The following is a 12,175-nucleotide window of genomic DNA, read 5'->3' as shown; positions in this document are numbered from 1 at the left end:
ATACATTTTATGGTGGTGGAAGAACCATTTGTCATCAAGCAGAAAATCACAAAAAAGGAAAAAGAGGGTAGTTGATGAGTTAAATGTGAAGCATGCGTGGGTATCAGAGTCACATTAGTAGTCACAAAACAACCTAACTTGGCCTTTCAGATACAAATTAGATAACCACTATCCTTGGTCTACAAGTTTTATTCATCAATTATGTTTTTAGAGTGTCTTATAAGCAAATTAAGAAGTCTACACATAGCAGTTAGTTGGCTGCGTTTGTTGATTTGACAAGTTAAGATATTTATTTTTCTTTTAAAAACTTCTCTTATGAAGCTTTTGATTTGAAAGTTTTCAATTTCATCCCAAGATAAATCAATTCAAACACAAACTTTGATTCTGAAAAGGACTTTTTCTACCTAAATCATAGAAATGAAATTAACATTGTGATTATGAGCTATACATAGAAGAAAAAAAAAATCAAACCCACTTAAATTTGGGTCATGTAAAATTAAAATGTTGCCATTAGAAGATAACCCCAGTAGTAGAAACTTGCCACACGTGGTTAAAAAGTTCATTGAATGAAATTAAGGCCCAAAAAAAAAGAGAAAAATGATAGGTAAGGCACTGATGGAGAATCAAAATTCACCAATTGGACTGGACTAGACACTACAGAAGAAGTTGGACCAATGAATTAAAATTGTCCAATATCATTTGCCATAACCATTCTACTTAGAGGACTAGGCCCAAGCTTCTTTCTCCTATTGACACTCCTCCTCCTAATAACTTCCATTTGATTTCTTCTTCTAATTTGCATCATTGCCTCTTCCTCAATCACAAACCTCCTCATTAGAACATCATCAGTTAATGATTTACCCCTGAATACCCTCCTTCCCTCTGTGCTAAGCCTAGCACTAGGAGTTCTTTCATGTGTAGTTTGCAATGGCTTTGATCTTGGATAACTGTTACTTCTTCTAGGTGGCACCTCAGCTCTCAAAATCTCATTATAGGAATAGATAGGTGCACAAAGACATACCCTTGTGAAGGATGTGGCAACCTTTAGAGAGGCACATTTTCTTAGCTTGGTCTTGTTGTGACTTGGTGTAGGGACTTGAGGAGATTTTGGCATTGATGATGTTGTCCTCCAAAAAGTGGAATTAGAAGTGTGAATTTCTGTGGATTTTGACACACTTTTCCATAGGTTAGTCACCTCCTTTGCTCTTTGATACCAGGGCTTCCTGCAACTTGAAATGAAGTGAATTTCATGCGTGAGTTCATGAGATGATGATGCAGCAGCGGCTGGATTCATAACGTTCACTGCATTCATTTTTCCAAAATGGAAGAAGCAATTGTGCAAGTGGAACACAAAATTGAAATTTATTCACCTTTTCATCACAATCTTAAGAAACCATTATTTGGATGTTTTTCATGTTTAGGCCTTGTAACAAAATTTTAATCCAAACTTGCCTATTCCAATTTCCAAATTTAGGCTCACAGTTAATAAAGCTAAAAAGCAGGTCAGCCAGGGAATTGACTTTCCCACCGTTGCATGATGAATGTTTTGGGGTTGGTCAATTTCATAACATCATTAAGGTTGAACCACTATATTTTGCAGAGGTTAAACTTGGTATAAACAAAGTTGAACCAATCAAAAAATACTAACCCAGATAAGATTTAAGTCTAGTTTTAGGCCTTGGAGGAATAATGCAAGCATTTTCTCCAAAACTAACTAACAAAAAAAATATGATGCAATATAACCTCCGAGCTTATAGATGATCACACATTTTATAGAAAACATTTATTAGTAAGCAAAAAGGAACATAGTAATTAATGTATATGATGACAGAAAGCTAAGTAAGTACAAAAGATAAGATAATTGAATTCTCAACATGGGTGTGTGTTCAAGTGTGAAGGAGAGGAACATAACATACCTTGTGTTTGAATCGTTCTTTGGATCTTGCATGAACAAAGAGAACTGAAAGTATGATAGAGTTGGAGGAAGAGAGCAAAGTACTTTCATTTGTGTAGGAAGTGAAGAAGAAGAAGAAGAGGGTTTTGCTGCAGTTTGTGAGTCTAAGATGGGGTTGGCAACGTGCTTCTTTCCTTTTCTCCCATTCTTTATTCTAACACAACCCCTTTCTTTTGCTTTGGCTGCCATGATGCTTTCTGATTTTGAGTGATAGAAAGAGATTTGAAATTTTAAAGCAAAGTAAAAAAAAATTAAAAAAAAATGTTACTACTTTTAATGTAATTACCAAGGTGGCCCCTATCTCTTCAAAAAGGAAACAATACCCTTATTAAATTCATTACTTTCTGGAGCCTTAATCATATTTTGCCCCTAATCTTATATCATTGCTAGGAAGAGGAGATCACACAGGCAATTAATTGGTGTAAGACATGCTTGGCCTGCCTTTATCACAGAAAAATTATTGGCTGCTAAACCACAACTGTGTTCACTTGCCAACAATAACAAACTCTCAACTCATTCTTCATATAATATAATTAAGGTAACAATAAGCTAAGTTAGGTTGAGTAAAATTTAATAACTTCCCGTTAAATAAGATCTTAGATTTGAGTGTTTTGAATGAAAAAATATGGTTGAAATTCGAGAAGGAAGACTTTAATAAATTATTTAACCAAATTTTTTGACAAAAATTAATTATGGAAAAAATGTTATGTTGATCTTAATTGCACACGGTTGAGAGATAATTTAATTGTAGAGAATGTGTTGTATGGGTTTCACGTATTATCTCCCTCGCTGGCATCACTCATTATTCTAACATGTTGAGATTATACCAGGCATTATAACATGGATCTCTTTTTGCAAATTGGTTCATAAATTTAGTCAACCTCTGCTATCGATTCGGATTGTTCTGTCTAGCACTTTTTTTTTTTCTGGGGAGGAGAGATTAAAAAAAAGAAACTTCAAGAAAGTTATCATTGTTACAAAAAAAAAAAAAAGTTAGTGTTTTTTTTATTAAAAAAAAAAGAGAATAGTATTTTTATATACGATTTACTCTTGTATTATAAATTTGATTTTTCATTTTACATACATTTAATATTTCATTTTTCTTTACAACAATTGTCTTCACCATTATTTAATACTTATATATACATAAACTATTATTTGTTTTTAATTTTTCCTTTCATGTCAAGATTTCTATGTTTTTACCCTTTCAATGTTAACTCAAATTGCTTTAAAAAAAAATTTATTAACTTTTTTCATCTTAAATTTCAACTACTTATATACACACAAAAAACTCTAAGCCATTTGTACACTTAAGTTACATTTTATTCTTAAAATTTCTTTTGCCCTTAAATTTAAAGCTATTTACATTTTCTCACTTATTTAATGAAATTGATTATGCATATACCTCTTATAATTTAAATAATTTATTCTGATTTGTATGTTTTAAAAACTTACTTAAATTATCAGTACATGGAATAGATACTAGTTTATCAATGAATATATAAATTAGCTCTTTGCTAATAAAATCAAGTTTTAAAAGGACACAAATCAGTAAAATTACCGATAAAAATAAAAGATACTACATAGATATGAAGGTTGCAATTTTTCTATAATAATAATAAATTCCTTTTCCATTCCAAATATCTTACAAACCCAAATTGCTCATGTTACCAAATTCTATCAATTTGAGATGATTTATGTTTAATATGTGAGTAACCTAGAAGAAGATTATAGTTGTTTTAATTAGTATAGGCATGTTAAAGGTTTGTATTAAAAAAATTTAGCCAAATCAAAATAATTCATTTTTTTTTATCTGAACTATTTTTTATAAAATGGATTGGTTCAATTTTTTTTATTAAAAATGAATTGAATTGAATGGAATCATTTTTCAAATTAAAAAATAAGATTGATTAATTGAACCTTTTTACAAATTAGACTGATTCATTTTTCTTAAAGTGGTTTGATTTTGATTCAGCAGTTTGAATATCTTTTGCAAATTTTGTATTTGCGTTGGAACATGTAGAAGGTGAATCCACAATGAGATAAAAGTTTCCATTCATGCTTTTTTGAAAATTGAGATTTACTTAAAACAAACACACACAATATCAATTTCATTCCTGATTCAAAGTCTCATCCCAAATCAAAATCACATTTCCCCCATGAGTCTCTTTACTCCTTTGGTGAAGCGCCAACATCAATTAATTAATTCCATAAAATGATACAGGATTTAGAGCTGCATGTATTTGCAATTAATTCCTTGCCTCAACAATTTTATCCTACTCGTATCATGCTATCACTATCACATTTCTTTCCCATTCAAAGTATACCTAGAAAAGGAGCCATAATTTCCTTTCATGTGGACATCACCATTTGAAAATGCTTCGTGTCATGCATATACAAATGGCCTGTTTAATTCTAATAACTCTGAACTTGTGCTGTGCAATTATTACACAAGCTCCTGCACCCTTTTCTGTTTATGATCATAATGGGGACGTTCCAAGAAAGGAATTATTTTCTTTGCTTGCCCAAAAATCCGTCTTATTAATTCTTCACTCATACTACAATGAATACCCTTTCACACATGATTTCAAGATACAAAGTAATAGTATGATAGTACTTGCACAACCAAACCCTACACTAGACACTCATGCAAGCCATTTAATGATTGATGATTAGTGTTGTTTAACTATTATTACTCTTCCAAGTTTGCCAAATGGTTTCTCAAATAAGAGTAATCATAGTGAAGCCGTGTACAATTAATACATATAATGGAGTTATCTGTGTCATGTTTAAAAATACTAAAACCTAATATGCTTACAATTATGTTGCCACTTGATGAATTAAAATAATGTTAGAATTGGTTAAAGGTGTTGTGGTGGTGTTGCTGCGTATTTCTATCCCCAAACTCCAAAAGGCTGCAACAAAGAGGAAAAAGACACTATGATTGGAGATGTTGGTTGGCATCTTGGCAATTGCCATTCAACAAAGATTGATAATAATGTCATAAGGTAAATCATAAACATGCAATTTCTCATGAAAGTTGTCATATTTTGCAGCTTAAGTGCATATAATGAGAAATTAAAACCAGTCTCAATCCATGTATTTTTGGAAATTAATCAATTGAGTTAAATTCAATTAGAGTTTAAAAAAAAAAAAGAAAGTCACACCTACAATTTTTTTTTTTTGCACTAAAACGTCTATTTTTTTAATTGAACATAGTTTTAAACTGATGTTTAAATACACACTAAAAATTTCGTATCAAGTTATAATAACAACAAAGCATTTAATTAGCCTATATAAGCATTAGTTTTATTATTTTTATTTATTGAGAAACTAGGAGGGGTCAAAAAGAAGAAGAGGTTTCAGACTTTGAGTCATATATCTTTTGCTTTTTGTACATTGTAGACCATGGAAATCATTTTGTTCACTTTGGATTGGAACGAAGACCTTCCAATTAAAAGCACAAAGTGATGCTGCTTCTGCGGTATGGCGTCTACACCACCTTTGGGTCCTTTGCGAACTTTACGGAATTTAAGCTCTAGTGAATAATATATCAAACTACTTTCAATTAATAATAAATAAAGAGAGAAACGTGAGAAAATTTTCCCAGTTTAATTGTGTGTGAAAGACTAACATAAATCCTTTAATTTTTTTTTTATTATTGTCTTTCTTGTTTTCATTAGCGTTTCATTATTCTCTTATTTTTGTACTTTTCTTTATTTTCTTCTCATTTACATTACTTTACAAGTTTTGATCTTGTGATTAGTTCTAATGAAGATACACGCTACACACATTCACAATAATGAAGAATCTTTTGAGGAACAAATTCTCTTCCCAAAGTAATAATAAGAAATGTTCTTTATCTCTTGGTGAAAATTTTGTCCTTTTGTCGAAGTGGTCATAAAATTTGTTCAGTGAAAACAGGGTCTGAGAGATATTGCAACCGGAGAGAGACATAAAATGTGGCTAAACTAGTAAATTCTCTCTCTCTCTCTCTCTCTCTGTCTCTCCTTTTGTTTTTTGTGTGAAGAAATTTGTTTCATTGAGTTTGTTTTGTACAATTCGAAATAGGAATGAGTTGAACTTCCATTGCCATATTTAAATTGAGCCTAGCCAAAAACAAAGCATTCATCAATGTAGTGTGTGATATGGGAGAGTATTATAGAAACCGACAACTTGATCATGCAAAAGTAAATTCAAATGGATTAGTTGGCGAGCACTGCAAAGATATCATGATGTGCATGGCATTTCACGTGCAATTTCTGGATTGTTTATTTAGAGGTCATTATCTATTATTCTCATTCATTCTCACCAATCCTTTAGTTAGCCCCACGCTCACTTCAGGAATATCCAAGTCCTCAAGGACAAGGACATTTAAAGCCAATCATCTCTAGATTTATCTTTTGAAAAGAATATACATAGTTCCCCCACAAAATTAGAGGCACTCTAAGCACAATACTTATTAAAATAGGAAAACACTGAGAACATATATGTGGTTTTTATATGACTATCATTTTCGGTTTAAAATCAAATTTTTGGAAATATAGGAATTAAATAAAGAATAATTGCCACGTAAGTCATTAAATGTGATATTCATTTTCGATTTGTTCCCCACACTTGTCAGTGTTATAATCCAAGACATTATTATAACAGCAGCAAATAATACTGAGAACAAATTAAAAACAAGTACAAAAAAGACTAGTGCTACAAAGCTCCCACCATGAGAGTGTAGGAAAGGGTTAATCTAATTGAGAAATGCTAATAATACGCTTTTTACATAATCTTTTAAACACACGCTCTGCTGTTAATTAAAATTTATTGAAAATTAATAATTTAATAAATTTTAACCAATAATAAGAAATGTTAAAGAATATATTGCTATCACTCTTCGAGGAGACCATTGCAGGTACCTTGCATTTATTTGCAAGAAGCTGATTCCACAGCTCAAAAATGTGAGTTCCTAGTTACACAACAACTCTGATCCTTGCACCAAGGCTCCACTTCAATCAAATAAAAACAAATGTATATGTAAGAATTGAATTGAATTTTCTTTTCATATATTGATCAAATTGAAAAGGAGTATTCTCACCCCAAACCCATATTGAAAAAGGGTGTCGAGTATAAAATCTGAAAAGTCAGAATGAAGCTAGTTCCTGCAGAAACGACTCTATAATACTCATTATCTATGATCACCAAAGTCTAAACATCAATCTCCTAATGAGGGGGAAACAATGAACTACAAATTATGTAGTCACTTCAGATTGAGAAGTCATGCTCACTGGTTCTCAGATTCCCCTGAGCATTTCTTGCTCCAACCACCTGAACACGCTTTGCGCTCCCCACGTTTTCTTTTGTTCTTTGGAAAGTTCACATCTCTATACATGCAGGACTTCAAAGTAGATTCCTCTTGAGGCACTGCAGTGTTTGTTGCTGTATTAATATCTGACATGGGGATAGAAACAGGATTCAGGTTTTCTTCCCCTTCGCCTTTCTCCATGGGATGGTGAGTTGCACTTTTAAAGGTGTGCTCATCTGTTTCAGCTACCTCATGTATCAAAACATTGTCCACCATCTGCAACCATACAAGTCAAAAGGTGAATATTTTCTGATAAGTACAACAATAGCATTATATCAAGCAACACCTTCTATAGGTATGGTGTTTGAAACAGATTCATCGGCAAAATGTAATCAGAATATAACAATATTTCAAAGGCATTTTATATGTTGGATGGCATACTCTATATATATATAAATCATGAGAAATAAATTACAGAAAATAGTTTAGAACAATGAAAAATACAGAATTGTGGACACAAAAAAGATGAAAATGAAGTTTGTCTTCAATGACTTTTATATAACACTTATCTCACGTTTTACCTAACAGTATAAATATCAAAACAAGTTATATTTCATTGCATAAAACACTTTTCTAGTCGTCATATGAAAAGGAATTGGCAGAAATTATAGGAAGAACTAAAACTAGGTAATCCATAGTTTGAGAAAAGTCAGAAAACATACATCTTCACACGAGTCCCCAACCAAGGCCGAATGGAGGGTGACATCAGCGGCAGACAATAAGCCCACAGTGCTCTCAATTATATCAGGAACCATAGGAACTTCTCCATAACTTGAAATGGCACTATCATGCATGACAAAATCTCCTAAATCAAAGTCAGCTCCATGATGAGTTGAATGATAAATAACCCCAACAGATGCTGTGTCTCCATTCCCTGCAGAGATTGTAGGGCTTTGGGCAGAGCTAGTCTGCACGTCACCATGAGGAAGAAGGCTTAAATTCTCTGATGAAGAAAACCTTGAAGCATTTTTGGACATTACTGCATCAATGTCGCCTTTCAGCTTGTGGACCCTAGAACGTAGATTGTCTATTGACCAAAGGAGCTGCTCTAAGGAAGCATCAGTTTCACAGAAATCCAAGAAAGGTTGATCTTCCCCAATTCTGTCAGATGAATCAGCATTCGTCTCTGTGATCACTATACCAAAACAGAGGATAAAAACATTAGTCAAGAATCAGATACAAGTCAAAATGTGATTATGAAGCAAAATAAAAGGCAGATTGGAACTGCAAAAGGTGGATACAATGAAAGATAACTCAACACACACAAACCACTAACATAATGCTAATGCAGCTGAATAAGACAGTTTTATATCCTTTTCTCTTGAGGGAAAAGAATACAGGAGATGCTAATGGCACAGCTGATTTTACATTAGGCAGCAGCAAGACATTAGGTGTCATTACAAAGCAAATTTTCTAACCTGGATTACTAGAATCATCAGCCAAACAGCCATCAGGATCAGACTTCTTATTCTCTGCAATATAAGTAAAGTAAAGAGTCACACACACTTCTCTAAAGCAGGGACAACTGGTATGTAAACAATGAAGAAATATGAGCAAATCAGGTAACAAGATAAGTGAGTGGTACCAAGATAGGAGAAAATATAATGATGAGATGTATATGATCCAATTTCAGTTGTGTCTTCAACTTTCTTCCTTTTTCTTCTAGTTTTGGCTTTACTTCTTCGCTGTTCACTCAAAAATGGCAATGACCTTGAACCACACTCTTCTAAGGTAAATTGATCAAGTCCTGTATGTTCTCCCTTGCCGCATTCTGCAAGCTGTTTACTATATTTTAATGCTTGTGAGTCAATTTCCTTAATTTTTAGTTCTGTCCATTTGCAACGCCACATTAGAGGTCGTATAAAATTCCTCCAATGATCGGTCAACTTCCTCTTCCTACAGTTGCACAAGAAATTAATATGAATCAATAACAGTATAATGTAACAAAGAAAAAAATGTTCAAGAACATTGCTTCACCATTAAACATCAACTAACTAGGTATAGTGTATACAGCTTCCAATTAATAATTAGCTTTTGGAAGCACAGATTAATCAATCATTAATGGTCTCTGAAGACATTAATGATGACATACCACACAAACAATGGTGATATATTTTCCAATACCAATCTTTACTGGGTGCAGAGCCAAGATTCTTTCAAGAGTTACTTCTAGAACTAAAGTTGACGAACAATTATATGGATTTAATAATATAAATTGAAGTGCATGGAATATCCAAGGAGTTGCATAGTGGCAAAAGTGGGAAAACAATTTATTCTCTTACTTAAACATCAAACCAAGACACTAACCCACCATACACAACAGGAGATTGTCTACTTCAAATGCCATACCTTTTAACCTCTTTTAACAATTATTACAAAAGTATTATGCAGATGTGTTAAGATTTTTAATTGTTAAACATACTATATAATTTGAACATTTGAGTTCATAACATGGATTTTGTTTGTAACTTTAATCACTTGTCAACAATTTCATAAGACCTGGGTTAATTTAGATATTTATAGCTAACCTATATCCAAGCAAAAGAATTTAAAATTTACTGACTTGGAATAAAAATCACCTCATTGGAAATGCAGAACCATCAAAAGTGTCTGCCAAGCCATTATCTCCCAAGAACTCTGACTCCACTTCAGCATCACTCAATCTAGAACCATTTTCAGCATCAGACGTAGTGTCAGCAAACGAACTTGAATAGTCAGTTGCATCAGGGTCCTCATTTTTGTTGGACGCAAAATCACCCTTGTTTGTCCAGCTCACTATATCAACTTCTGTGTCCTCAAAGATTTTTGTAGTGCTAATTTGTTCATCCAGAAAGGGCTCCACCTTAATGATGGGCTTCTCACATTGACCCATGTTACTCAAACCTTTCTATTGCAGCTTCTCCTTCCTTGATGCAACTTCTACAGTGAATTTTGGTTTATCTCTTTATAATTATGTAGGAATGGGTGGGTACGAACATCAGGTTGCCTTTCACATATTTAGCTAGCTCCCTTTAAAGTTTTCCTGGCCAAATTTAGAATATTCAAGTTCATGAGTGAATTCTACGTATACAAAATCAACTTATTTGATACACTGTTGATATTAAATCAATTGTAAATAGCGCAAAAGTAAACTTGCGACTTCTACTACACAAAAAAGTGTGCATAATCCAATATTTCAAAGAATTTATCAAATATTAGGAAGTTACAGGGCTCCTCTAGCATATAGCTCTAGTCAAGAGAAGTGAATATCAAACAAATTTCATTCCACAAGAATAGCTTACGACAGAGATTTATAAAGTATCATTTCAAGTTCAGAATGAATCTTTGTGTATATAAAACCATATCGCAAAAAAATATAACAAATGAAAGGGGGAAACGAATTGTTAAATAGTGGTATCCAAACATACTGCGAAAAGTCAAAAACAAAGTCATTGGTGCCAAAACATTTATGTTTTATATATTATAATTAACAAAAAAAAATCAAATTCAATTTAAATTTCATATTCAAAATATTAGATTTACTTTAAATGATAAAACATATACAATCTTTCTGAACAAAAATAAGTTAATTACTCCCACATTTCAAATCATAAATTCTCCTAAAATACCTTATATTCAAATAAAAAAGAAAAACACCATTACGTCAATTTCAAATTCCATTTGAAACTCGAAATTTATCGACTCCGCAAAAAAAACTATTCGTAGTTACTTACATGTTACAACAAAAACATTGCAAAACGATCACGGATATAAAGTATTCCAAACTCCAATGGCACAAACAATACACCACAAATTTCAGCATTCCATGCCAACACCTAAACCTCAAACATCATTCATCGCACACAGCCGCATAATCAACTCAATGCAAACGAATTAGAAGAAACCAAAGAAAGCCTAGCGAACTGCAACATACAAAGACTCACAAAAACGCAAACACCAACACAGAATAAACACGTTGAGTGGCAGCACAAGTAGAGCACCGCAACAGCAAAATGAAGCGAAGAAAACTAGGAAGGTGTGAAATGTGCGGTGAAGTGGTGAAGTTGACGTGCATGTGTTGGCAGAGAGTGTGAAGAGTGGAAGAGAGGGAGAGAGAGAGTACCGAGAGAGTGAAATGAGATTGGGATGGTGGCGGAGTTGGCGGCGTGGAGCAGCAACAGAGTGAGTAGCAGCAGTTAACGTTATAAACCTAGGAGCAGTGTGAACGAAGGCGCAGGTTGCCGCTATATATATTGCTTCTTGATGTTACCTTCTCGTGACACGTGTCCGTCACTACTACCCTAACATTGCACACTTATTACTGTACCTCCGAATTGTTTCGGTTATACCTCTCCAAAAAAAAATTTAACTTTTCTAGGATCGTAGGAATAATTAATTTCACAAATCTTTCACCCTCTGTTATATTTATTTATAATTAATGTTGGATATGTATTATACTTCTACGTTGCAAAGTTAATGAAATTAATTTAGATTTTTTTTAGAGTATCTAATCACAACATATACTTTAGGATAAAAAAATATTTTATATTTTAACCTCGTTCCTCTTTCATTTGGTTATTAAATATTAATATTTTAATATGTAAGTTACAAAATAAATGGGTATCATATTTAACTAGTATATTAATATGTGTAATGTAGATGTTGTAACATTGATTTTTGTGATTTATTGTTTTTTATATTAAATTATATGTTGTTGTGATTTTATATTTTAATTGTTTAGAAACATTAGGAATTTAAAAAAATTTATGAGTTTTAGTCGTTTAGGAATTTCTCTGAACAAAGTTCAAGTTTGATCTATTAAGAGAAGGTACATAAGGTATTTTTTTAGAGAGAAATTTCATAAGTTCATTTTTTTAGGAAGTTTA

The 12,175-nt window shown here is 32.5% G+C and overlaps 2 protein-coding genes across 4 annotated transcripts; both read right to left on the bottom strand.

Moving 5' to 3' along the window:
• Window positions 1-486: 486 nt before the first annotated feature.
• On the bottom strand, window positions 487-2,459 carry LOC109813092 (Serine/Threonine-kinase). Of its 2 annotated transcripts, XM_029274322.2 has the most exons (3): window positions 2,241-2,459; window positions 1,917-2,151; window positions 487-1,229 (listed from the first exon to the last, which is right to left on the bottom strand). In XM_029274322.2, exons 2-3 carry the CDS (start codon window positions 2,141-2,143, stop codon window positions 680-682), a joined length of 777 nt encoding a protein of 258 aa, XP_029130155.1. In that variant the 5' UTR covers window positions 2,144-2,151; window positions 2,241-2,459; the 3' UTR covers window positions 487-679. The 2 variants fall into 2 exon arrangements, with proteins under 2 accessions (XP_029130155.1, XP_020232804.1); XM_020377215.3 differs by having other exon boundaries at window positions 487-1,223; window positions 1,917-2,459.
• A 4,382-nt stretch (window positions 2,460-6,841) lies between these two features.
• On the bottom strand, window positions 6,842-11,552 carry LOC109813084 (elongation factor). Of its 2 annotated transcripts, XR_003805443.2 has the most exons (7): window positions 11,413-11,552; window positions 9,890-10,332; window positions 8,896-9,206; window positions 8,729-8,782; window positions 7,973-8,445; window positions 7,044-7,526; window positions 6,842-6,954 (listed from the first exon to the last, which is right to left on the bottom strand). XR_003805443.2 is itself a non-coding variant. In XM_020377204.3 (6 exons), the coding sequence occupies exons 2-6, from the start codon at window positions 10,180-10,182 to the stop codon at window positions 7,230-7,232; spliced, it is 1,428 nt and encodes a 475-aa protein (XP_020232793.1). In that variant the 5' UTR covers window positions 10,183-10,332; window positions 11,413-11,552; the 3' UTR covers window positions 6,842-7,229. The 2 variants fall into 2 exon arrangements, 1 of the variants encoding a protein (XP_020232793.1); XM_020377204.3 differs by having other exon boundaries at window positions 6,842-7,526.
• Window positions 11,553-12,175: the final 623 nt, after the last annotated feature.

The sequence above is a fragment of the Cajanus cajan genome, chromosome 3 (genome assembly GCF_000230855.2).
Source record: "Cajanus cajan strain Asha chromosome 3, NIPB_CcT2T_4, whole genome shotgun sequence".
Lineage (NCBI taxonomy): Eukaryota > Viridiplantae > Streptophyta > Magnoliopsida > Fabales > Fabaceae > Cajanus > Cajanus cajan.
The sequence above is the reverse complement of the archived record's forward strand: the minus strand, read 5'-3'. Positions and strand labels throughout refer to the sequence as shown.

Bases quoted from the DNA above. Each gene is read 5' to 3' on its own strand.
- LOC109813092 (XM_029274322.2), bottom strand. From the start codon at position 2,143: ATGGCAGCCAAAGCAAAAGAAAGGGGTTGTGTTAGAATAAAGAATGGG. The intron at 1,230-1,916 runs GTATGTTATGTT...CTTCATTTCAAG, and splicing joins AAGAACGATTCAAACACAAG to TTGCAGGAAGCCCTGGTATC.
- LOC109813084 (XM_020377204.3), bottom strand. From the start codon at position 10,182: ATGGGTCAATGTGAGAAGCCCATCATTAAGGTGGAGCCCTTTCTGGAT. The intron at 8,446-8,728 runs GTTAGAAAATTT...GTTTTGGTATAG, and splicing joins TGATGATTCTAGTAATCCAG to TGATCACAGAGACGAATGCT. The intron at 7,527-7,972 runs GTATGTTTTCTG...GTATGGTTGCAG, and splicing joins TTGGGGACTCGTGTGAAGAT to ATGGTGGACAATGTTTTGAT.